Source organism: Colossoma macropomum, unplaced genomic scaffold, assembly GCF_904425465.1.
Source record: "Colossoma macropomum unplaced genomic scaffold, Colossoma_macropomum, whole genome shotgun sequence".
NCBI lineage: Eukaryota > Metazoa > Chordata > Actinopteri > Characiformes > Serrasalmidae > Colossoma > Colossoma macropomum.
The window spans coordinates 27,066,554-27,092,639 of record NW_023494805.1 but is presented as its reverse complement, the minus strand read 5'-3'; the positions used below and the strand labels follow the sequence as shown (position 1 = coordinate 27,092,639).

The following is a 26,086-nucleotide window of genomic DNA, read 5'->3' as shown; positions in this document are numbered from 1 at the left end:
TAAACGCTGGGTAAAATAAGTTCCGCTATTGCCTTTTGGACAGTTACTCGCCTCAAAAATAGAGGCGTTTGTATCACTTCAGCTCACCACAGAAAGGTGTATCACTTTGTCTTTGTCAAAGTTACCAAGATTGAAATTCGAGGATGTGTCCAGAATTGTTGGAGAACAGCAAACACACAACAATGCGGGAGTCCAAACTAAATGCGGGATAAAAATGCTCTGTGGAAAAACTTCTTTACAATATCAGCTAACACCTGACACCTGACACCTAACACCTCAGCTAACACCTATAGAGAGATAAATCGATGGTTAGGTGAAAATAGCTATAATCAAAATGCTAAAAGCCGTATTAGCTAGAGATATTAAAACAATTCGATAACAATTAACTAGTTAAAGCAGCAAAAAGCTAAACATGTCCAGCAGGGGGGGGGTGCGCCAGGTCTTCAGGGTCCATAGTGCCACTGTCGATGGTTTCTTGTTTGCATTTATAAGCACTCAACTGGTTTCCTGATACGTTTAATCTGCAACAAGAAACTGTCAAACACTAAAAAAATCACGAGGCTGAAGTCAGCTTTGTGTTCAGATTTTCCCGTTCTACCTTAAATGGTGCAGCACTCACATTCTGGCGGCTCAGGCTCCATTTAAGGTGGAACCACCGGCTCCAGTGAACGAACATCTACTCCCCGCCGAGCACTCGCTCTCTCAGTTGCTGATCATTTTTGAGGGAGAAAGTGAACTGTTCCTCTGAATAGTGGCTGTAACAGCAACTTTAAAGCACGACCTGCATCCGGTGTAACATTGGTCAGCAGCAGTGAAATGCAGAAACAGAGGTTCTTTTACTCCGTATATCAATGTTAATTCTTTTATTAATTGCACAAACTCGTTTTTATCTTGTCAGCTGACAAACCATTGAAACTGGGATAAGGCTGTTTTTGCTTCAAGCAAAGCTTCAAGCTTCTAATACTTGAGTAAGCTGTACAGCTCAACTCATCATTGTTGCTGTTGTAATTGCTGTAGTGGAAGCAGCGTTACCCTGCAACGACTTCTTCCAGCAGAAAGAATGCGGAAATGTGAAAAGGGCCTATTATGTTATCATGTACAATGGGTGGGGAAAAATTATATTAGCCAATAATATCATGTATTTGTCCTCCCTCCTCATCTGATGCCTCCTGTACTACCAGAATGTCATTCTCCTCTTCCAGTGCAGGAGCCAGACGTGTTGCAGTAGGCGAGTAGTATTTTACGATTGACTGTAGTGTGTCTGACTCCTGCTTTTCATGATCCACTCAAATCCCAGAGGATAAAATCATGTCCCACCCATAATTATTTCGCACCCAAATATCCTTTTTCATTCATATGTCATGTTAAGGAAGAAAAATGTGTTTGCCGATTCATGTTGACTTCTGTCACGGGGTGTGCAGCATGTGTGGAGACAGTACATGGGCTCCTCCATTCTGCGTGGCACACTCCAGCTCCACCTCTACCCTGGCTCCTCCCTCTGGAGAGTCAGCACCTGTCTTGTATATTGGCTTACTCCATTTCTGTACTGGCACCGCCCACTTTATCACCTACAGCTTGTTCTGTATCTCCTGTGAATGTATAAAGCTTTGTTTGGTTTCCTCTTTGCAAAGTCTTGCTGAATTTCTGTGCATTTCTAAGTAGGTTTCCTTTTCCTTGAGTTTTCTGGTTGTTTCTAGTCTTTTTGGTATTTTTACACCTGTTTTCTTGTCTGGTTTTCTGATCCTGTAATCAGCTTGTGTGTACCTACCTGCCTGTGTGTTGAACCCTGCCTACTCTGATGACTATGGGTGTTGGATTGCCCCAAATAAAGCCAATTCTTGCACATATCCTGCCTCAACTCCCCAATCGTTACAACATTTAAAAGAATGAATAGAATGGGAAATGAGCCTTTTTTAACCTAATCTCTGTCTGTCTGACTGCAGTTTACAATTACCATGGACGGCAATTTTAAAGCATTTCCCAGTACTCAAATCACGTCTATAAATGAAGATATTGGGCAGTTTCTGAATTCCATCAGTAAACATTTATGCGAAGGATGTATTTTTGAGGAACACTTTCATGAATTCTTCAGTGAAAGGTGTTTGTAAATAAGGCTGTAAATCTGTATAATTTGCTCTTGCAGAGATGGAACTGGTTTTCCAGGGGGAAGAATGTTCACTTCTTGTCTAAGTACAGGAAAATGTGACAAAATTGTTGATGCAGCAGATGGAGATTATATTGAAAAAAGCTGGAATTTTCCTTGAAACTCTGAATTAGTAGAGGGAGAATCATCATTTGCAATGAAGCAGAGTATAATAAAAAACAAAGAGACAAAGGGATCAAAATGAGAATTACTAAAACTATTAAACAATAAAACAGTGAAATAAAAGTTACGAATTAAAAGAATAATACATTTAATTAGACCACAAGATACAAGTAAGCAGAGCTTTAGAATTCTTGCAGTATGTGTATTACTGATGCTCAGTAACGAAAATCAGATTTTCTGTGCACAAACACACACAAAAACACTCACAAGTACGCTCATACACATGTGCACCCTTTTCTTTTCTACAGCCACCTACACACACAGAAAATGGACTTTCCTTATTGACCCATTGGATTTATGTTTTTCTGTCAGATGTTTGGCCTTTAAAAAAATGCTAAAAGTCTTTTTTTGCACTTATTGATCACAGAATTCAATAGAAGTAAAAAGACCTGTTGCTACATGCCGCACTGATTTCTATAATGCCAAAAGTGACACACTTTTCCTGTCCCTTCTTGCAGGGGGTGAAGTCGAATATGAAACGTCTGTACCAGCTGGTGACAGAGTCACAGTTCTCACGCTGCACAAAGCCAGTCATCTACCGCAAGCTGCTCTTCGCCCTCTGCTTCTTCCACAGCATCCTGCTCGAGCGCAAGAAGTTCCTCCAGCTTGGCTGGAACATTGTCTACAGTTTCAATGACTCTGACTTTGAGGTAGATATATAAGACTAAATGTCCAAAAGGTGGTATACATCTGCTCATCCAGCGTTTCTTCTGAAATCCAGGATATTAATAGAGTTTGTTCCCACTTTTGCTGCAGTAACAGCCTCTACTTTTCTGAGAAGGGTTTACACTAGCCACAGGAGTATTAGTAAGGTCAAATACTGATGTTGCGTGATTTGCTCAGGATCACAAACTAGGGGTAAATTATATTATGTATACATATTATAATTATATTGATTTTATGCCCCCCCCTTGTTTGAAAAGCCTTTCTACAAATATGAGCTCTTGCTGGTGTTGGTTCATGGCGATGCTTATTTTAGACAACTGTTGAGTGCTACATGTGAGTAAATGAGTGCTTTCCTAAGCCATGTCCACATACTGTACATTTTAGAAAAAACTTCAAAAATACAAAATCATAATAGTGGAGTTGGTTTGGACTTCAGCTATATATATATATTCATGGGTAACCATGAAGTATTATATTCTCATCTGAACCATCAGAACACTTAAGATGCAAGGAAAAGGCTGAGATGGTTTGTCACACTCTGGGAAATCCCCAGGAGACAGTAGAGAATTTTCCATAGCCTAACGGCATACCAGGGCCTTATAATAATCCATTGTTTTAACAATTAAAGGGAATAAAACATCACATGCATTTTATGTAATATTATTCAGCATACTGTGTAAATTTAAATTAGTCTTCCCTAGTTCTCTTTCCCAGCACAGTTATTACATACTTATGAAGCATTGTCATCAGCTTACATGTCAGTTATCACCAACATCTGATTACATTGCCCTGTAGCTCACAAACGGCTCTTTAACTCGTCATAAAGCTATTGAATGGAGGTCCATTGCTCCAGAGAATGCAGTTCCACAGCTCCACAGCCCCACAGCCCAATGCTGGGATGGTTTATACACCTCTAGCAAATGCTAGACATTGAGCATGGTGGCTTTAGGCTCATGTGCTGCTGCTCCAGAGCATCCCATTCTATTGGCAATGCTTATCCATAGCGATTGTATAAGCTGTTTGTGCACAATTGAACACGGCAATGGGTGCACCTTAAAGTAGCTGAATTCTCTAATTAGAAAGGGCTGTTTATATTATATCCAGGATATTTCTGGATGTATAGAATCAGTTTCCCAGACAGGGATTAAGCCTAGTCCTGGACTACATTTTCCTTTCTCCATGTAGAATACTAGGCTTAATCCCTGTCTGGGAAATCGACCCATGGTGTACCTGCATAGAAAGAGTAAAAGAGATTTTTGAACAATCTTGCTATTGTAGAATTTTCTGATCAGTAAAGAGTTAAGTGTCCCTGATTCACAGTGATCTCACAGTGTAGGTAAGAGCTTCTAGCTGATGACGCACAGTCAAAGTTCAATCATGCCAGCAGCGTCACATCTCAGATAAGCTCGTATACGTACTGTATCTTGCATCTCTCTTCTCTTTCCCTCCCTCTCCCTCCCTCTCCTTCCCTTTCTCTCTCCTTTCCTCCCTCTCCCTCTTTTTTCCCTCCCTCTCTCTCTTGTCCCTCGCTCTGCTCTCTCCCCCCAGGTGAGTGAGAACTTAATGAGTCTGTATTTGGATGAGTATGAGGAGGTCCCCTGGGATGCTCTGAAGTACCTCATCGCCAGGGTCAACTACGGAGGTCATGTTACAGATGACTGGGACCGCCGCCTCCTCACTACATACATCAATGATTATTTCTGTGAGGGCGCTGTCAACACTCCTTTCTTTAGGTGAGTTTTACACATACACACACACACACACACACGCACACACACACACACACATTCTTGTGTGGATGCGCACACGCAAACAAAAAGCATTAACATTTGTCACACGGCAATAACCTTCACCCCTTTCTAATAGTGAAGACACTCGGTTGAGCCAAGCTGAAGAGCAAGAACCCCACCCTGTGGACACAACTAGAAATACAGACATATACTCACACACATACGCTCAAATGGACTCTTAAACATGCACTCACACGTTTTCCCGTTCCTTCCCATTTTCTGGTCTATTTAAGCCTTTCATTAAGTGTTATCTGTCATTTTCTCATTGTAAACACAAATGCACATCCTTAAGGACACAATGTCATGTTGTTGGAAAGACTCCACAAGTGTTCCTGCATCCATTTTTCCAAACCTGGTCATTGAGTTCCCCTGCACTGCACATTTCAGTGTTTCCTTTGCTGTAACACATCAGCCTTAGCCTCTTGAATTAGTTAATGAATTGGGTTAAGCATGTTGGAGCAAGAAAACACTAAAATGTGCAGTGCAGGGGTACTCCGGACTGGGAAACACTGATCTTGAGTATTCAGCTCAGCTGCTCATATACAGCAAAGAACAACAGCTCACCCATGTGGTGAGTTTAAAAAGTACACTGCATGTAATATTAGGTATGGTAAAAGAAGCTTTTGGATTGCTTGCTGAGTTCAAGGAAAAAAAAGTGGCTACTTCTGTGTATCTACTTTTCTATTCCAAAGTCAACGTTAACTGAAAATCAGAACTCATTTTGCTTCCCCAGGTGGCGCTGCTCTGCTCTGCTGAGGAAGCTGTGCTTCTCCCAGACAGAGCTTAGTTAGGAAATGGATACGACAAATTTCCCTTGGAAGACCAATAAAGTACATAATGTACCATGATGTATTTCAGAGTGAGACATGGTATTAAGGAGGGTCTCTTTGCTGGCTGGTGGGGGTGGTTGGAGGAGGAGTGAAAACACGATGTTATTGGTTAATATTATTTTGGCAACACTTTGCTTTAACTCTGCTGCATAATATTGACATAACCGTGCCATAAACATGTCATGGAAGATGTTATGTGCTGTAATGAATAGTTATGACAGATTATATCCATTAATATAACAGTGTTATTTTATAATTGCCGGTAATTGTCATGACAGATCCTACATTGATTGATGTTATTGCAATGTATATCATGTGGTAATTTAAAGTCATGACACCAGACATTATGGTATCTGTCATATTACATTAATAGATATAATGATCCATTTTCCATTCTAAACATGTGCAGCATCCTGCTTCATTTATGTAGTGATAGGAAACATGGAAGCAGACAGAAATACTGATACTTTACTATGCTGAGCCATGCATCCCACCTACACTTGGAGCAGATTTTAATGAGTTAAAAGGTACGTTGCCTCTGAACATGTCACCAGCTTATCGTTAGGTAAAATAGGGCTAGCGTGAATTTCTTTTGTGCTGGTCTTCAGTGGAAGATAAACTACTGAGAAGATGGTTCATAAAGTCAAGGATGATGTAAGAATGCAGAAATCGAACAGATGATATTCATTTGACTTACACTAAAGATGACCTTACTCTTTTACTGCAGTTTTATGAGATGTACTGTTCCGGTGTAAGCATAATTTAATTCTAAATCTTGTGTATGTGTGTGTTTGTGTGTAATGCCCTCTAGACTGTCCTCTCTGCCTACCTATTACATCCCTCGCGATGGGCCTCAGACTGCATATCGTGAGTATATCAGCCTGCTGCCAGCAGTGGAACACCCGGAGGTTTTTGGGCAGCACCCCAACGCAGACATCGCCAGCCAAATCTCCGAAACACGCACACTTTTTGACACACTCCTCTCCCTCCAGCCCCAAGTAACCAGCACCGCAGCTATGGGGACAGGACCCAGCCGTGAGGACAAGGTGTGTGTGTGTTTTATAACTAAGCCCATAAACTCTAAGGACCTGTTGGTGGGTCCTCACTTGCATTCTCTTACTTACATTTCCCCACTTATTAAAGCTTATTATCCAGTAACTGAAAAACTTACATATTAGTTTTATAAAAGTTACTGAGTCATTCATTGGAGTTACTGGGTAGTCAGCCTTAAAGGGCCCATATCAATTTTCTTTACTTTTTTGAAATAAAAGAGTTTGATGTAGTATGTAACCATTATTAAACATGTCATTTGCTCCCATTTCATACAGTTAATACAGCTTTAACATAAAATGCCAAAACTAGCCCATTTCAAGACACTTTCACCTGAAGAAAGGGGCAGATATCAGTGTCCCTTTTCAATCCCAAAATCAGTGTGGAAAAATGACCCCACAGTACCAGCAGTCACTTTTTTGACTTGTACCATTGCCTGACCGATCACCAGGTAGGCTAAGCTAGTCATGTAGGTAGCTAACATTAGCTAATGTTGTGATCAAAATGCTCAAGTCTACAGCCTACTATTAGGCTGCTAATTATTAGCACTAATATTATCAATATGCTCCTTGTTCTGTATCACTGAATCAAATATATATGAACCTGTCAGCTTGCTATCATCCATTTAGTCATAAGCCATTTAGTCCCTGCAATTATTAAGATCAAGTATTTTGGTAGCTAGCAAGTGAGGTAACCTAGAGCACATCATAGCTAGAGTCTAGACAGCTTAACTGAGTAGCTAAATTAATGTATGTGGTGCTCTGTCTCGATAAATCCACTTGTTCAGCTTACAGCAGTTTGGCTCCACCTATTCACACAAGTTTTTTTTCACCTGGAATGCTTTCTGAACAAGTCAGAACACAGGGTAATCAATCAGAACAGAGCTCATTTACATATATCATTCTTGAAGGCACAGTAACAAAAGCCATTATCCACTATCCAGTATTTTTTGTGTACATATCTCTTTATCCATAATAAAATGGGACTAAATCCACCTGGAATAGCATTCCAGAGAAATACAATAGTAATTTGTATTGGCTTAAAAATACAGTAAAATTAATAAAATGGAGAGATTTTTGACAGTAGCTCAGTGTCGCCTAAAGAATTAGCTCTTTTAGATAATTTTAATCATCAAATATCAGTTTGAAATTACGGTCAAATCTAAATATTTGTTCGATACCAATATATAGTTTTTGTAAGGAAATATTTACAGATACTGATGTGATTCTGATATCATTGTGCATCCCTACGTAAAATAGTGATAAATACGAATAAGTATGCTTTTAGTAATATTTTGCCTTACAACACCTATTTATTTATTAATTACTTATTGACCTTTACTTGGCATGTATTTATTTAAATTACATTTGTTTTAGACCAAAAACTCAAAACTGCAGTACAGCAACAGATCAAACATCAGCATGTTGCATATTTGTAACCATTTCGTGTGATGACTTTCTGTAATGTAGCTTTTAATGCATCTGACATCTGGTTCCTCTCAGCACCATTGTGAACAGTTCTGACTCTAAGTTTCTCTAGAAGGTGTGCTTCACATCCTACAATTCTGAGTGACTTTCATACCGAGACGTTTATATCTTAACAATTTAACTATGCTGAAATTATGCAAAGCAATCTGCATAATTCACCTTTAAGGGCTTTAAAAAAACTTTGTGTGCCCAGTTTGGTATGGAAGATTGCACTGAATATCGTGTCAACTGAACAGCAGTAATATATAGCTGTGTGCATGTAGGTGTTAGAACTCTCTGCTGATGTGCGTCAGAAGATCCCAGTGCAGGTGGACTATGAGGGCACGCGGAAGCTCCTGCAGGACGACCCCTCACCTCTTAATGTAGTCCTGTTGCAGGAGATACAGAGATACAACACTCTGCTGCACACCATCAGGTCTGTATGTCTGAGAGTGAGGACTGATTGTTTGATGTGATACACATACTGTGTTATACACATTATCTATGTAACTGATAAGAGTATGTATCTGTGCCTGCATGTGCAAACAGGACATCTCTCATAGAGTTGGAGAAGGGCATTAAAGGTCTAGTAGTGATGTCCAGCAGTCTGGAGGAGACATTTCAGTGCATCCATGACGCTCGTGTTCCTCCACTCTGGGAAAAGGTAGGACACTATTAAAATATTGCACCATATCTTGTATAGCTTTTGGAGGTGTGAGTTAGCAGAATGTAAATTGAAAGTAAATGTCATTAAATAAGGAATAAATTAATTATGTAATTACATTTCAATAGTATAGCAAATTGACAGTAACATTCTGCACTTCTAAAGGTTGAAGGTAAATCATTATGTAACTAGCTGTGGAATATGTTATTTCATAATGTAATTATATTTTTAAAAGTGACAGCAGTAACAGTATACTTCTAAGAGTTAAAGAAAAAGTGTACTTTTTGCTCATCAGTCACATATTATTGTTGAAATGGCTTTGAACATCTAGTTTGTCATTTAATTTGAAATAAAAATACAACATTTTTAGACAAACAAATCACTCTGTTAGGATGGCACGTTTTGGTGACTGCTTCTAGTAAGATTTCATTTTAGACTGTCAGCAGATTGTTAGAGGAAATGCCTCTGAATATTACTTCATATGACTGGTGCTGTTTTGGAAATATTGTGAGCCGATTTGTTGTTTATTACAGTGCTGTATATGAAGAATATTTTATCTTTTAATATGTATTGTGCATTTTAACACAACACTTGAAGTGATTGGAATATAGACGTAAAGCTGCCATAAAAACAGTTTTTGTAGAGCAGTAGTCCGCATCTTTTACAACGAGGCACAACTTCATTTTCGTCTGGTGGCAAAAGAGAATTTTATCTTTGACTGATTTTGTCTTTTAATAGCCAGTAGTATCTACTACTTGTATCTATCATAGCATTTTGAATGTTTGTAGTGGTTTCTGTATTAGTATTCTCCAGGCATTTTCAGACATAATCATTAATTACAGCATTTTTATGAGCCTACATTGTGAATTTTTAACAAGCCTAGGACCTTCATCATTAACTATGAGTACTTGATAATGAGTAAATATGATACGAAACAAAATTTCTCTACTGTGGCTTGCCTGACCATGCTGCAGGAATGATATGATTGATGAGTGAAATGTCCACAAAACGGTCAGAATGGACTGAACTAAAGAAAAAGTTTGATAGGCCCACACCGAACAAGTAGGTATGAAAGAGCTAGTTAACTCTCCACGTTGCATACCAGCAGCTGCGTGGTCTCAGACTGACAATGTTTAATTAGCTTACTACTGTTTTTATTTGTACATCTCAATTAATATTTAAATTGTTTATCAAGCTTATTTATTGTTAAGACAATCATTTTTTTCATTTATTTCAAAGTGCTGTTACTGGCCCTGCCTCTCCCCCAGTCTGGGCCTACGGGCCACTAGAGGGTGTTTCACCACACACTTGTGGTCTGCGGCCCAGAGATGAAAAACTCTGGGCTAAAGGGACATAAAGCCTCCCAGCATTGGGCTGTGGGGCAGTGGAACTGCATTCCCTGGAGTGATGGCGCTCCATCCAATACCTTTGGGTTGAGTTGGAGTGGCGTCCTTCCCAGAACAGTAGAAGCTCTTACTCCAGCAAAGGCAGAATAAGCTCCCTATTAATACCCTTTATTTCAGAAGAAACATTAGGTATTTATGAACTTTTTAATTGGTTTTTATTTCAAATATAAGCTGAATATTTATTAATTATTTAATAACAAAAGATAAGAGATTAATAGATTGAATAAAAATGAATCAATGTTTTTTGCGAACATAATGGTTTCTAAAAGTCTGAGACCACGTTGAAAATCTGGGCTTTTTTATTCAAACCTGGGAATAAACAAAATGAAATTTAATAACTTAAAAAGAAAGAAAATTGACAAGTTAAATGAAAAACTATTCAGGATTCTGCACTGTTCAAAATGCTGACACTATTCAATTTGTGACATTGACCATGTTAAGGTCTTTGTACAAAAAGATGAGATTTGTTTGATCTTTTCCATTAAAGCTTGTGTTCAGATGACTCTGGCGGTGGATTTGAGCTACTCACCAGGGGCAGGTTGCATTAGCTGTACATAAGTTCAAACACTGGTTGGTTGTAACAGAAGTGGCTGGTTGGCTGGTTATAACATGTTTACTGTGTTCAGGTTTACACATTACTAAATAAAAATGAGTTGTGTCAGTTAGGCAGAAACAATGATTAAAAAGCTATATATTTGGCTGTCTCAAGGTTACATTATTATATTCTATATAAAAAAATATAAATATTATAGAATTAACAGTCAATGGCTACAAGTATTCCATTTTATTTTTATTTTTTCATAGAAAAAGTCAAGCTACCATCGACATTTCTGTGTTGGTGTGTTTATAAATTGGTTCTGAATATGGAATTGTCAAGTTACAGCAATGTACACATTAGTTAGTTGTTGCTAGTTAAGATATGACTTAAGGATTTGTGGTGCAACCAAGCTTAGTAAAGGGATAATTTAAAACTAACTAGTCTAAACTAAGGACTTAATAAAGACTTTACGCACAAATGTAAGTATAAACAAAACTGGTGTAGTCCAGTCCAGAGGCTCTCAAACTTGTTTACACAAATTTACTCAAGCTTGAGTGTGTAGTGTTATTAAAGCAAAAAAAGGAACATTCTAAGAAATACTGAAGAATTCTGCAATTCATATATATATATATATTTTTAAAGATTTTACTTTTTGCTCAAATTGTGATGCTGGTAATATCTTTTATAATTGAAAAAATGTTATAATAAATTAACAGATAATGCAAAATAGAAGCATTTTCTCTAGTGGTCTGTTTTGGACTCCACTATGTGTAGCTAGCACATGCTGTGGGCACCAAAATGCCCGCATGCGCATACATACGGACTGCTCTTCTACAGATCCTCTGAAACTCAATGCATCATGCGGGCACACACAGTGGCTGTAATAAATCATTGTGTGGAGAGTGTGGTGCGCTAAGCTGTGAGGGCAGTGCCCTATGCTTAGTGGAGAGGAGCTGGAGTGGAGTAAATGAATGGTGGAGTGCTAGAAGGTCACGCTGCTAGAGTAGAGGCCAGTGCACTGCAGTGCTGAGGATCAGAGGATGGCTTTATCCTTCTTCCTCTCCCCCTTTCTCTCTCTCACGTATTCACCCACACTCTCTCTCTTATGCACACACACACTTAGACTCTTCAGAGCGCTTATGCACACTGCCTTACATGGACAAACGAACACAGACTGTTTCTCTGTTCAAATATTCCACTCATCTATCATCGGCACACTGCTGCCCTCTTTATGGCAAGATAGCACTGTTCAGACAGACAGCTTGGTCAGTGAGGTCGTTATCAATGGGGTTGCCAAATTTAAGCAAGCTGCCTTATTTTCACAGGAATTAATGCTGAAGTTTACAGAAACTAAAGGAAAATGTTTCTTTTTTTTTCAAAGCAGTAGAAACAGTAGGCTTGGTGATGTACTAATAGGCTATTTAGTTTAGTAGATGCAGTTTGAGATGCAACCACAGACCGCACCCACCCACAAGACTGGGACACCACCACATTTTTGAGTGAGTTGTTGTAGGTATAAAGTATGTTGTTTCCTGTTTTCCTGTAAAGTTACTATTTTGGAGATACAAACTCCAACAACAGTGATATAGTAATATGACTATTCATTATTTTGATACTGTTCTGTAATAAGCAGAACAAACATATCTGTTAGTAAGAGAGCACAAAGACTATTACTTAGAGAAAATCTCTCTCTCCTCTCTTTTTCTCTTCATTATAACTTCAGCTCATGCTGCAGCTCCCTGTCTGCTCTGTGTTCACTCATTACTCTCTCTTCCTTTTTCTCCCTGTCTCTCTCTCTTTCTCTCAGTCTCCTCCATCTATGGCCTTAACTTTGATCTGATAGTAGCACAAACAGGAAACACAGACCACACAGTTCTTCTCTTTCATTCTCTCCTTCATTCTCATGACACTAACATCCCTGCTAAGATGCATGGCTTTCATTTCGTCTGTACACTCTTTGCCCCCATCCTTTTTTCTTCTTATCTTGTCCCCTTTTCTGCACTTTGTAATGTTTGAGTGGTAGTGAGACATGGTGTTCAATACCATTCGCCTTTCCTTCTTTAGCTTCAGTGGTCAATATAAATCACACTGATGCTGCGAATGTGAAGGCGTATCCCTTTTACACATTTGCAGTTAAGCTGATTACATATAAAGTGTAGGCAGTCTTTATTTTTTTGTGATGCAGAACCTAGGTGTTGCTTACATTCAAAATGTCTTCAGGTGTATGTTTTTCATTGGTCTTCACATTCAGCTCGATCTGTCGTGTGTTACTCAAAAAAAGGGAAACAGCAGTAGGAAAACAACATGGATTATGGTGTATATTTATTCTTGTAAAATAAAAGTTTGTTTTATTCATAAATTGGTCTAAATTAAACTTAATCAGTTGTACGTTTCACAGAACTACACAGCAGCTTCAGCTTTGGAGATGCTAAATGTGCTGAACAATTACCAGTCTCATTTTAGGTTTTTAATCAAATTAAAACGTTTGGCCTTTGAACATCAAAAAAATAAGGTAAACAGTGAAATGCTTCTTCATTTCACAACCCTCAGGAAACAATACCGACATGCACTGAATGGCTTTCATTTATTTTATTGCATTATTTCTTTAAATGTCACTATATTACATAGTATCTAGATCAAAGGCTTCAAGAGCCTCTGTATTGCACTAATTTTAATGAAGCTCATGCCAGACCCTGAAATACTCCACTGCTCTGCCCTTGGCAAGCACAGCAGGGCTTTGAACAGCATAATGTCACATGAAATGAATAACTGTAACAAGGTTGGCAGTCAACCACCTGTGTAAGCCTAGCTCATCATCATACATCTCTCTCTCTCTTTCTTTCTCTCTCTCTCTCTCCTCTTTCTCTGTCTTTCTCCCCACCCTTTAGGCATACCCGTCTCTGAAGCCCTTGGCATCATGGACAAGAGACCTGTGCCAGCGGGTGGAGCAGTTTGCACGCTGGGCAGAGACGGCACACCCTCCAGTGCTCTTCTGGCTCTCTGGCTTCACCTTTCCCACAGGCTTCCTCACAGCCGTGCTACAGTCCTCTGCACGGCAGCACAATGTGAGCACCAACACATATGCATACATGTATACTAGGGGTGCGGGAAAAAATCAATTCTTAGATGCATCGCGTTGCGGACGTGAACGATTCTGAATCGATTCACAAATGTCAAAAATCGATTTTCTAAATATTTAATTTATAACGTAATGTTGACGGAACGCAAAAGGCGGAACTTGGAAGTGGGTAAGTGCAGCGCCCGGACAGTCTGTGGCGGCACATAATAAAAACACTACTGGATGAGTGAGAAATCCGACCGGCTCCCTCTGCATTAAAAGCCCGGTTAGGTCAGGAGTCACAACCCAAATGTTCAGAAGAGCTGTTTTGACCCTTCAACAAAAATCAAACCACCTTGGGAGCCGCAACATTTACTGTCCAGCATGTTTCAGTATGTATTAATGTCCTAGTATAGGCTAAACAATATAAACGAGAGCGCAGATCTACTTTGCTCTGCTTTAAGCTTCGCCTACAGCCGCTTTCCTCCCATCTCCGCCAGAAAACTTTTCCTCAAAACTAGAGCAGTTTCTTGTAAAATGTCTCTCAACATTCGGCTGTCTTACGAGGCTGAAGTCGCTTCTCATTCTCCAGCTTCTTGTTCGAATTTTCCCGTTCCACCTTAAATTCTGACTGAGGCGCCGAATGTAAATGCGGCACCATTTAAGGTGGAACGAGAAAGTTCGGAAGAGAAGCGACTTCATCTTTGCGACTTTTTACTGTTTGACAGTCTCTCGTTGCAGATTTAACGTACCAGGAAACCGACTGCGTTGCTTATAAATGCGAATAACGCATCGTTGCTATGTGACCTGCAGTGTGCACGGCAATTCTCAGTCGTTGCGAAACAGGGCTTTCGCGCTGTGTTGCACACGTCCCGAAGATATTTTACTGACACAGCGATCCCCCCCACCCCTTTCTCTACAACGAGACCAGAACCAAGATATAAAGTCACTAAAAATGGGTAGGACGGCTGTAACTCGCTGCGTGGTCATCCATTGCCACTGGATCTTATTTCACCGTAACTGCGCATTTTATCGCAGATGAGTGGCAGCAGCGTCTCAAACAAGAACAGTGAATGAGAGCCTTCCAGTTCACTTGCCACATCACTTCCATTTGATTTATTAATAAAAGATATTGGAAGTAAATTCATTATGGATCATTACAAATACTTTGCCTTAAAACTACCAAGTCCTCACACAGAGAGAAAAAAGAAATCCTGTATCAAGATGCACTGATAATCGTTTTATAATCGCATCGCAGCCCTCTGAATCATAATCGAATTGTAAGGTGCCTAGAGATTCCCACCCCAATGTATACATACATACATACAAGTATTCACATTTACACATATGCATCCATACACACTCACTCACATCTGTCAGAGCAAAATGGTGACTTTTCAGGAGAAGCAAAAACATTTTTAAATTTTATTGTAAGTTAATGTAACTCGCAGGCTTATGCAGGGACTCAAGAGAAAAAAGGGTAACCTGAACATGAATTAAGCCTAATATAATTTACAGCACTCTGATGAAGAGAGACAATCTAATCCTGTTTCAGAGAAAATTTCCCAAGAAATTTTAGCATTACTGCCTGAGCATGGATGATGAACCAGTGAGTTATAACAACAACTCAAAGTTTACAACAACTGAACCTTGGTTTAGTAGGTTGTTAGTGACCCTTACTGCCGACATGGTTAAACCACAGTATAGAGTGTCAAGGCACTATGTAAAATTTTTTTAATGTTCAAAGAAATGGCATTACTGATTTCAGGATGGAAACAAAAAATTAAAATGTGTGTGTGTGTATGTGTGTGTATGTATGTGTGTGTGTGTGTGTGTGTGTGTGTGCAATGCTGCAAATTGCCTTTTAAAGAGTTTTTCAGACCACATTGTACATATTTACATACTAACATCAAACGCACAGACACAAAAAGAAGGTCTGGCGCAATATTAACACCTTAACCTTTTAAGGTTAGGCAGGCCCAAAGTTTTATTATACAGTTCCATAACCCAAGAATAGCTCAACCATTTTCACTGGTGTCCCTGTAGTTACTAAATAATAAGCCTTAGTATGTATTAAGCCCGGGGTTAGTTGAGTTAAGGTCTCAAATGCAAAATCAACATTATACTGATGAAGAGAAGATGAAAATAGTAGATGATTCTCTTACATCCTCAGAGAATCATCAAATGTTCTTCCACACACTGGGGCTCATTCACCGATATTTTCCTAAGTGTTTTCTTAAATCTGTTTCTTAAAGCTCCTAAGAAAAAGTCTCATGATCAGATTCATGATGTGTTATTAAACCGCAGAACTGTTCACACCTTTGTGCTCTTGAGTGTGTGTAGATTCTGTTGTTACATAAGAACAAACCCCAAATAAGAAAACATTTGTGAATGTCAAAATCTTTGTAAAAACTGCATAAGTGGGTTTTAAGAAGAAATTTCTTCTTAAAACGATTGGTGAATGATTGGTGAACGATTGCCCATAGCGTGCAATTACCAGAGCAGTCCCCAAATTCCCAAAACTTACATAGCGCAGCATTACAGGGACAACATTGGTGCTTTATCACCAGGATTTCCAGCACTGTGGATGTTGGAGTTACTGAGGGGAAATCTCCAGAGGGGGGCTCCCAAGAGTGATCAGGCTCATGGAACTTGAGCCAGTCCACTAGCTTTGTTTAGTTGAAACAGATCTTGAAGAAGCACAATTATTATACCACATGACCAAGAAGGATACAGTCTGAGGAGAAAAAGGAGGGGCTCAGGCTCCCTCTGAGGTCTGTCTGTGCACATGTGCATTTTTTCCAAGTAATGTATTAGAGTATTTCAATTTCTCCATTTGTCTTGAAATTTTTGTACAACATAAAGGGCAGATGGAGTTTTCAAATGAAAAAAAAAATGGAGTGAGGTTTTGATCTGATAGCAATGCTATGCGCATGACCACAGATGTTTTTGGTGCAGCGGATTGCAATACAACTGCTGACAAATCACAATAGACATACAATACATAACACACATAAGTACAATACACAGTGTATACACAATGTAAGATACAGCATAGGAATAACAAAGATGTATAATCATGCAGCAAATTCACAGATGGGTTATTACAAGAACCAGACAATCTAATAAGCAAACCATAATGATGTATGCTAATCTGAAGAGTTTAATAACCTTATCGCAGTAGGAAAAAAGCTGTTCCTGAAATGGATTGCCTTAGTTTTCAAAGACCTGTAGCACCTCCCAGAAGGAAGCAATCAAAAAAGACGATAAGCTGGATGAGAATCCAGAATAATCTTCTTTGCTTGCTTAAGGGCGAGTTGGATATAAATAGAATTGACTGTGGTGAAGTTTTACAAACAATACCTTGCAATTTAAAAAAATGTGTAATATATAAGAATACTCAAAAATGGACAAATACAATTTAACCAATAGCTCATCTCTTACTTTATTTTTTTTATTTTTATTTTTTTTAAATTTACATTAATAGACTTACAGCTATAAGCAAAGGTTTGGACACCCCTGGGCAAATTACATTTTTGCCTCTGCAGCAAAGTATTGTAAAAAATCCAGATTTACTGTGAATGATAATGCACAGTCACTTTATATTTGATTAACTGGAAAAGGTCTAAAGAAAGTCTTGTAAAGTCTCAGGACTTAATTTGATTTTTAGGCCTTTATTGACTCATTAGGACCGGTTAGGCAGGTCAAGGTTGTGATTAGGAATAGTAAGCCAATGACAATTCCAGAGCATAATAAATTCTCTTCCTCTTCAAATCTTGTGTTGGCCAGAAAGGCAAAGTAAACCCTCCGTATGACATCAAAGGGCCTGCAGGAAGGTTTACCCTATACATGATTGGTGGTGCACTGTTCTACTGTGCAGAATTGCTTGCAGAAACATGAACTGCTTGGTAGAGAGATCAGATGGAAACCTTGCTTGTGACTTCATCACAGAAATCAATGTCTAAAGTATGCAAATCAACATCTAGATAAGCCAGAGGCATTTTGGAAACAAGTGCTGTGGAGTGATGAAATTAAAATTAGCCCCAATCACTGATGGTATGTTTGGCGGAAAAAGAGCAGCATTGAAAAAGAACACTTTGCCAACTGTTAAAACATATCTCAAAAATCACCATTAACTACATCAAGAAATGCAAGCTGAAGCTTTTAGAATGGCCCTCATAGATTTTAAACATGCCCTGCATGCGAAATGGCCCAAGAATATTGCAGAACTAGAAGCATTCTATGAGGAAGAGTGAGTAAACTTTCCCAAACCATAAATAGAAAGACTTTTATCTGGCTACATAAACGTATGTGCAAGCTTTGATATCTGCCAAAGGGGTTGTTACAAAGTACTGACATAGTAGGGTGTCCAAACACATGCTTCAGTTTATATTTTCTATTTAAGTTAATTAAACATAAAGTAATTATACATTGACATTTACAGAAAAAAGTAATTTTTAAAACAGGTTAATGCAGAGGTTTTTACTTCTTTTCACTTCAAAAATCTAAATAAACTAAATATGTAATTTGGCAAGGTTTGCCCAGACTTTTCTATATCTGTACATACACAAACAAATGCACACAATACATGGTTATACCCACATACTTACACTCGCAAATACATACACGCATTCACCTACATAAATGCATACACATGTCTACAAACATGTATACGTATATGCACATAAGCACTCAACATGGATCTACTTGAATCACAACCCGTTTGACCCCTAATGCCCTGTGAAAAAAAAAGTTTAAAACTGGAAAATATTACTGTTAGCTGGAAAAAAGGAATGACAAGCAAGAAGTGCTCAAGAAGAGCAGACATCAAAGAAGGCTTCAAACACTTAGGACACTGACACGAATCTGAAAGCATCAGTGAGAATGACAAATCACTCTGTGTTCTGCAGGTGTCTGTGGACACACTTTCTTGGGAGTTTATTGTTTCTACAGTAGATGACGGCAACCTGCTTTTCCCTCCCAAGGTGAGTAACCAACGATAATATCATTCCATCAGGACTCAACCATATCCTCTACTAAGCTAATTAGTCTCCAGGATGGGAAGTGTGTTTTGTAATTTTACAACACTAATACTGCTTTCAATTGCTTTCTTTTAGTATAACAGAGGTTTTAAGTATTCCCTCAGATTTTTATAATTTTTAATAAAATAATGACAGTTCTTAAATCAGGTTGTGTGCAGACTTGCACTAAATTGTTTGATTAATCCAAAACTGGGGTATATCACTGGCAAAAGACTATATGCTAGTCTTAGTATAATTACTAGTATCTGACAGGAGAGCAAACATGGGTTCAGAGTGAGAAAATAGTTGAACCCCTTTGGAATTTTCTGGATTTCTGCATTAATGGCTCCTAAAATGTGATCCAGTTTTCATCATCCTCATAAGAACAAATCAAGACAAACAACACTCACAACATTTTACATGGTCATATCTTTAACAAGCACAAATGGTTTAAACAGTTTATGGTCTTTGACGTCTAGCATAAAGATGTTTTGAGATATCATGAAGTAACGTCATTTCTTCTATGGATGTGAGCTGCCTTGCATTATAAAGAAGGACAAAATTTTGGTAACTGCATATTCTGTTCAAGTGCTTGAACGGCTTGATCGAAAGAGATTTCAGAGGACCTGTCTTCAGTGAATCTTTATTTTGAGGAAAGCATCCAATTGAAGATGTACAAATAGAATAAATTCTGTACATTTCCTTGTAGTAGGCATGCTGCAAAGATCAGTGCAAGGACATGCATCAGAATCAGTAAACAAGCCTGGGGTGACAACAGGCGACTCTAGTACTTGATTAAACATCTGTGTTCATGAGTTCTAGCCTACCATAAGAAAAACACTGAACAAGAGTGGAGGTCTTGGGAGATCAATAAACTCTCATTCTAGCTGTGAAGCATGGTGGAGGGTACATAATGGTGTGGGACCAATGAATTCCACATTGTATCAGGGCATTCTGTGGCAGAATGTGAGGTTGTCTGACTGTCCTCTAAAACTTTGGTTCCTGCAAATTGACAGTGATCCAAAGCTCAAGCGTAATTCAACAACAGAGAGCTTAAACCAAAGAAGTTCCCTGTTTCATTGTTTAAAATTTTATTCAAGCTCTAGACATGCATTAATCCTGTGGAGTCAGTTAAGATGTGTTACTGTGTCTTTGAATGTCTAAACTAGAGGCAGCTTTGATTTTCATACATTTATAGCATTCTTGAAGTTTTAACAGTGTAGTTTGTTTGTGAAATTCTTGCTTCTACGGCTGCAAGAATGACCTCCTTGGGGAGGTGAAAAAATTGCTTTCATAAACATTGGATATTTTGCTAATGTGACACAGTTGGGCTTTTATTTGTTATAGCAGAGCCTGATAAATTACAGAATGTGTGTAATCTTATGACTCATCTGGGACTATTTTACTGCTCCATATTCATTTGAATGTTGTGGGTAATGTGATGCATGTCTGTATGCGTCACTTTTTTTTCTGCAGCTGAGCACATGAACTTCAGCCTCCTCCCTCTCAGTTGTACAGATAATTGAAGCCAGAATTCTAGCTGAAATGCATAATAATTTTGTGCTAAGATGATCAGTTAGTACATTAAAATCATTTACACATCATGTCACAGAACTCTTTTTACCTTGTTTAAGTATTGTTGTATTCCATATTGTTGTCACTAATAGTGATTATTTTGTATTTTGGTGGCATTTGTTGAATTGTATATAGATGCTCTCATACAAAGAACTTGCATGGATGTGACTCGTAAAACTATGAATGGTTGTTTACTATTGAATTTAGCTGGTTGTAACGATTATTTTAACATGTTTTTGTCAATCGGTTAGCAGGGTAAGATATTCTAGCCAAATATTGGCTTAAAAGAGCAGATTTGCAGATATTACGAGATCAAAAGGAGCAGCTTTTAAATGCAGTGATGCACGTATCACAAGAGGTTGAAATGTGTTTCCTGATCCTCTTCTTTACCGCTGTATCACCTTGAGCCACTTTGAGCTCCAGCTATCAGTATAGAGTAAATGACATAAACCATAGGTTGCTCTTGATACCACCTCTGAGACACGTGGAACAGCTCAACAACATAGTCCCCACTCCATAATCTTTTATTATACATACCGAGATTGTTCATGATGTACCTGAATGTTGTCATTTATTACATTTTTTGCTGGAACACTGTACATGTAACACTGCATATTTCATTTGTAGAGGCATGTATTATACATCTCTGTCCTGCAGGATGGCGTGTTTGTTCGGGGACTGTATTTAGAAGGAGCTGGATGGGATAAGAAGAACTCATGTCTGGTGGAGGCAGAGCCCATGCAACTGGTCTGCCCTATGCCCACCATCCACTTCAGACCTGTAGAGAACCGCAAGAAAGTGGCCAAGAGTATGTACACACACACACACACACACACAACTCTAGGAATGTTCTGATTCAATGTTCAGAATACAAAAGTAGTATAATCATCACACCATAAAACAGACATTAAAAAAAAAGTAAAATGATATCACTTAACATATCCATGTTTAGGGCCATATCAAAACAAATGTGTTGCACTATGCACATAAAACAAAGTTATTTTATTATAGTAAGTAATTGGAAGCCTAACGTATTTTAATTACTTTAATGTACTTGAAGTGTGCTCTGTGCAGCTGCTTTATCTGCAACAATGTCAGTAGAGGTGACAATATCGTTATCATGGTAAATTACATCACATTATGCTTATCTGAGCATATTGTGGATATCATCCGTGCTTAAAGAACACTGATCGACGGCATGTTTCATTACAAAGAGAGCATAATTAGTCCTGTTTAATTGGATTTAGTGTGGTGCAGCATGTTCAATACAAAACACTGGACTTATTTTTTTAATGTGGCACTATTGGTTCTTTTTTGTCTGTTCCAACTTATCAGACCTCAGAAAAACTAAATACTGGCCAAGCGAATCCGTTTCATTTTTCAGTCTGTGAAAATATTTTGAAGTATCATTGTAGGTTATATGTTTGCTGTATTGGCCACCCCTAGGAGACGCTCAATATTAATGACTTGGATTCAGGTTTTCATTCTCACTGTGTCTATTGTGTATAATTATTTTACATTTCTTGCTCTGTGTATAGGTATGTACTCTTGTCCCTGCTATTACTTCCCTGTGCGTTCAGGAGGGGCCGGGCGCCCTTCATTTGTGGTGGGAGTGGACCTGAAATCAGGAGCTGTGCCCTATGAGCACTGGATCAAGAGAGGAACAGCACTACTGATGAGTCTGGACAATTAGAAAGGCAACACATATACACACAGTATGAAGGTCTATACTTTCAAAGTTCATGTTCATGTTGCACAGTAAAGGCAAAAGTTTTCAACAGTCTGTAAATAGTTTTATGTTTGGAGTTTGTAAGTTAAATAAAACACAAAATGTTATTGAAAATTAAACACAGATTTAATCCAAGTCTCACAGAATGCTCACTAATTTGTTGTATTTGATGCAACCAGGGCACAGATAACAATTATGTATCCCAGACTTCTTCTAAAAGACGTTCATTCATCCCTGTAAAATGACTACAGAGAGAGAGTGGGAGAGAAACGCTGTTCTCAGGACTGTCTTGAGGCTCTACACGGGTTGGGATAAATTCTTGCAAGAGTGAGGAAAACAAGAGGGAGTCCAGAAAAAGTGAAACTGAAGAATAGTTCTGAGGAAAGAAGAGAGGGAGAGGGTGCATGTGAGAGAGAGAGAGAGAGTGGGGGCCTTGGTTCAAGGCTGTATTCAGACAGGCCTCCTCCTCTGAAAGAGCAAGACTTCCTCAGGACTGTAAGGGGCTCTTTACTGAGCTCCACGTCTGAGGCAGTGTGTGTACCGCTAACTGGTTGTTGGGGTGCTCATAGCAACATGTTGAATTCAAATTTAAATTGGGCCTCCAAGGCGCTATTGTAGTTGCTCAAAGTACTTCAGATTTTTTCTCTCTCTTTTTTTTAATGGACGCAATGGGAAGAAGGGAGGGAACGACATCTTTTGAGTCCCAAAATGGAGAATGAAGTCCCCTGGGATTATTCATTACAGTTATTCAATGTTCCCACCTCAGATCCATTCAGGCCACACGGAGGGCTGGGAGGGAAGTGTGAGAGACAGAACCAAACATGATTTTCTTTCAGTAGTTGGCTGGGGTTGGTTGCATCCAACTGCATAGCTATTTTTTCCTAGAATCAGCATGTGGTGATGAACTGAAAATGATTAGCTAGTTCATAACTGCGCTCAATGACTCAAGCATGAATGTCAGTTCACATCCTTGTATAGCAAAGCACTCCTTTATACACATCTGAGTTTATTCAGTTCTGTGCAAAAGTCAGAGACCACCCTTCATTTATTCATTTCCAATCAAAATGGCCAAGTGATTCATTTAGATGTAAGGTAATCTGCTTGCGTAAGGAAGAGGATAGTGAAAGCAAATTAAGTGAAAAAAAACAAAAAAACATGAAAAATACAGAGAAAATTTAACTCCTAACAACCGTGCAAGACTTGGCAGACCACCAAAACTGTCCCCACCAGATAAACAGCACTTAACGCTTTCATCTTTTAGATGAAGCACAAAAACAAACTCCACTCTTGCTTCAGAAAAGTCTGCAGGTGTTTCTGTCCAAGCTTCCACCATGAGAAGACAACTCAACACCATGAGTATGAAAGGATGTGTAGCTGTTAAGAATCCACTACTGACAAGAGGAAACAGACAAATAAAAAGAAAAGCACCACAACACCGAAACTGGACATCTGAGATGTGGAGTAAAGGTTTATGGAGTACTGAGTCTAATAATTTTGATTACCTGGATTGTCAGAAGCAGAAAATGCAACCAACTTCTCAGACGGAACTTTGGAGGTGTGGAAAAATATCTTTGAAGATTTCCTTAAAAAACTGAGAGCAAGTCTCACTAAAGAATAAAAGCTGTACTAAAATATTTGATATTTTAGTTGTTGATGCTTTTGTGCGACTTTAAATGTATGTTTTCTGTTTTGTTTCCTCTAATGCTGAAAATGTTAGTAACATTTGGGCATTTTTAATGGGACATTAAAGAAGGATGGTTTTTGATTTTGCACAGTCCTGTACATTTTACACATGTTCAAAGTATGTTTCAACCCTCTGTAAACAGTTTTATACAAGCTAAACTAAACATATATTTAAAGATTTATTTAATTAAAGTAATCTGACAGAATGCTCAATAATTTGATGCATCTTATACAACCAGGACACAGATAACAAGCAGGTCTTCATGACTTCTCATAAAAGAAGTCTATTTACTGTAAACTGTAATCTACAGAGATAAGCACTAAATTTTATCAGCACAGGCTGGGTAAATCCCTGAAGGATAGAGTGTAGACATAGTGAAACTGAAAAAAAAGTGAATGTGATGAGTTGAAAATCATTGAACAAAAGTACCTGACGGACACTCATAGAAGTGTGACTCATTTTAGTTACACTATGCTAGTTTATAACTATGCTAACTAATCAAGTACGAATATCAATAGAAGTACATATTTATGTACAGTAAAGCAAACCATTTATGTTCCATTAATTTGATTCTTACAGTGGCCCCAAAAATTGGGACACCATTTAACCATGGGCAAACCTGATCTGTTTAAAATAGATACCACTTGGTTTGACTTTTTGTTTCTGTACGTTTTAATATGGCACAAATATACTTACATACGTTTTTCTTCTTTATATGTTTTTATGACACCTATCGTATCATTTTTATATTTTTATCTTCACTTGTGTCCCTGTTATGGGTTGGACATCTGGAGGATATCAGATTAGTATTTCTGAGGGATATTAGATATATACATTAGAGTTAGAGTATAGAGTATATATCGCTTCTCGGAACAAAACCTCCTATTTTTTTCCTATTTCCATTTTTGTCGTTTTTGAGTTTTTGACATAATTTGAAAATGCCTGTTGTCCTGTCCTTTGTGTGTAAGTTTCATGATGAATGGACCAAAAGAAATCGCCCAAAATTATTTGGACAAACATTACTTTAAAGTTATCATTTTGCAGATGTGATGTTTTGATATTGATGAAATGTGTGTGTGTGTATATATATATATATATATATATATATATATATCGATATATATATATATATATATACGTTTTATATGATGTAACAGATATATATACGTTTTTGACTTTCTGTTAAATAGTTTTATATAAGCAAAATGAAATAGAAAATGTTACTGAAAATTAATGATATAGTAGTTTGTCACAATCCTCAGTTAATGGTTGTATTTCATATTTCCAGTACATAGATAATACAGCTTCAAAAAGTCTCAAAGGCTTCTCGTAAAGGAAATCCATTCACTGTAAACTGTAACGAGAGAGAGAGAGAGAGAGAGGCTAAAAGTTCTCAGCACAGTTTTTAGGCTCTACATGAGCTGAGGCCATAAAAAGGGGGTAACTGAAAATAAATGAATGTGATGAGCTGAAACAGACTTTAAATATAAGTACCTGAAAGATGCTGATATGAATGTGAGTGGTTGGCCAGTAACGCCATCTGAATGTTCAGAGAGCCAGAAGAAAACCACAGGTTCTCCAACAGTGCTGAGCTGAAAAGTCAGAGCTTCCCGTCAGGAGAGAGGAAACTTTGCTGTAATTCTGCACACACACAGTCACTACAGCTAACGGCCATGACAGCAGACCAGTAAATCAGCTCCTAATGCTTCATCACCAGGCGGTAATTTACGCTCCAGCGAGTGGAGAAACTTCAACGGCGCAGGATTTACTGCGTGTCACTGAGTGTTATTCCAGCTGCTCGGGAAAGAATGGAGCAATCCTGGAATTTTGGGAAGTCGGTGTGTTCGTGTGTGTCTGTGTTTGTGTGTGTGTCCTGGAGAAGAAGAGAGGCGGGGCAGCCCGAGAGCCGTCCACCGAAAATAACCTGCATGAGAGAGGGAGGAGGAAGCGGGGCTCTCCACTCTAACATCAAGGGGAGAGAGAGAGGAGAGAGTGCAATGCAATATGGAATTAAAACTGCGCAATTTCCAAAGCTTCGCGGTGAACCCGGCGAGGAAACAGAGCCATCAGCGTGGCTCGCGCTCAGCGGACCTGCAGGCGGGCGCGAGCTTCCAGTGGGCACGGATTTCTTCCTTCAGGAACTGCTGTGGACTCTGCGAAGAGGCACTGCAGCCCCGCGGAGCAGCGTGCGCAGATGATGTGGGCCCTTTTTGGAAAAGACTAGAAGAACAAGAGGAAGAGGGAGGCTGTCTGTGGTCGCCGCTGTGCCACCGATGATGTTTG

At 38.7% G+C, this 26,086-nt stretch overlaps 1 protein-coding gene across 1 annotated transcript in view; it reads left to right on the top strand.

The window, feature by feature from the left end:
- Positions 1-22,161, top strand: part of dnah2 (dynein, axonemal, heavy chain 2) — a 211,978-nt gene extending 189,817 nt beyond the window's left edge. The window contains exons 80-88 of the mRNA XM_036596629.1: positions 2,785-2,976; positions 4,541-4,725; positions 6,424-6,658; positions 8,413-8,564; positions 8,678-8,792; positions 13,625-13,801; positions 18,705-18,779; positions 21,048-21,198; positions 21,929-22,161. Of these exons, the coding sequence (XP_036452522.1) occupies positions 2,785-2,976; positions 4,541-4,725; positions 6,424-6,658; positions 8,413-8,564; positions 8,678-8,792; positions 13,625-13,801; positions 18,705-18,779; positions 21,048-21,198; positions 21,929-22,083 (1,437 nt within the window). The 3' untranslated portion in view covers positions 22,084-22,161. The remainder of the gene's footprint in view (positions 1-2,784; positions 2,977-4,540; positions 4,726-6,423; positions 6,659-8,412; positions 8,565-8,677; positions 8,793-13,624; positions 13,802-18,704; positions 18,780-21,047; positions 21,199-21,928) is intronic.
- Positions 22,162-26,086: the final 3,925 nt, after the last annotated feature.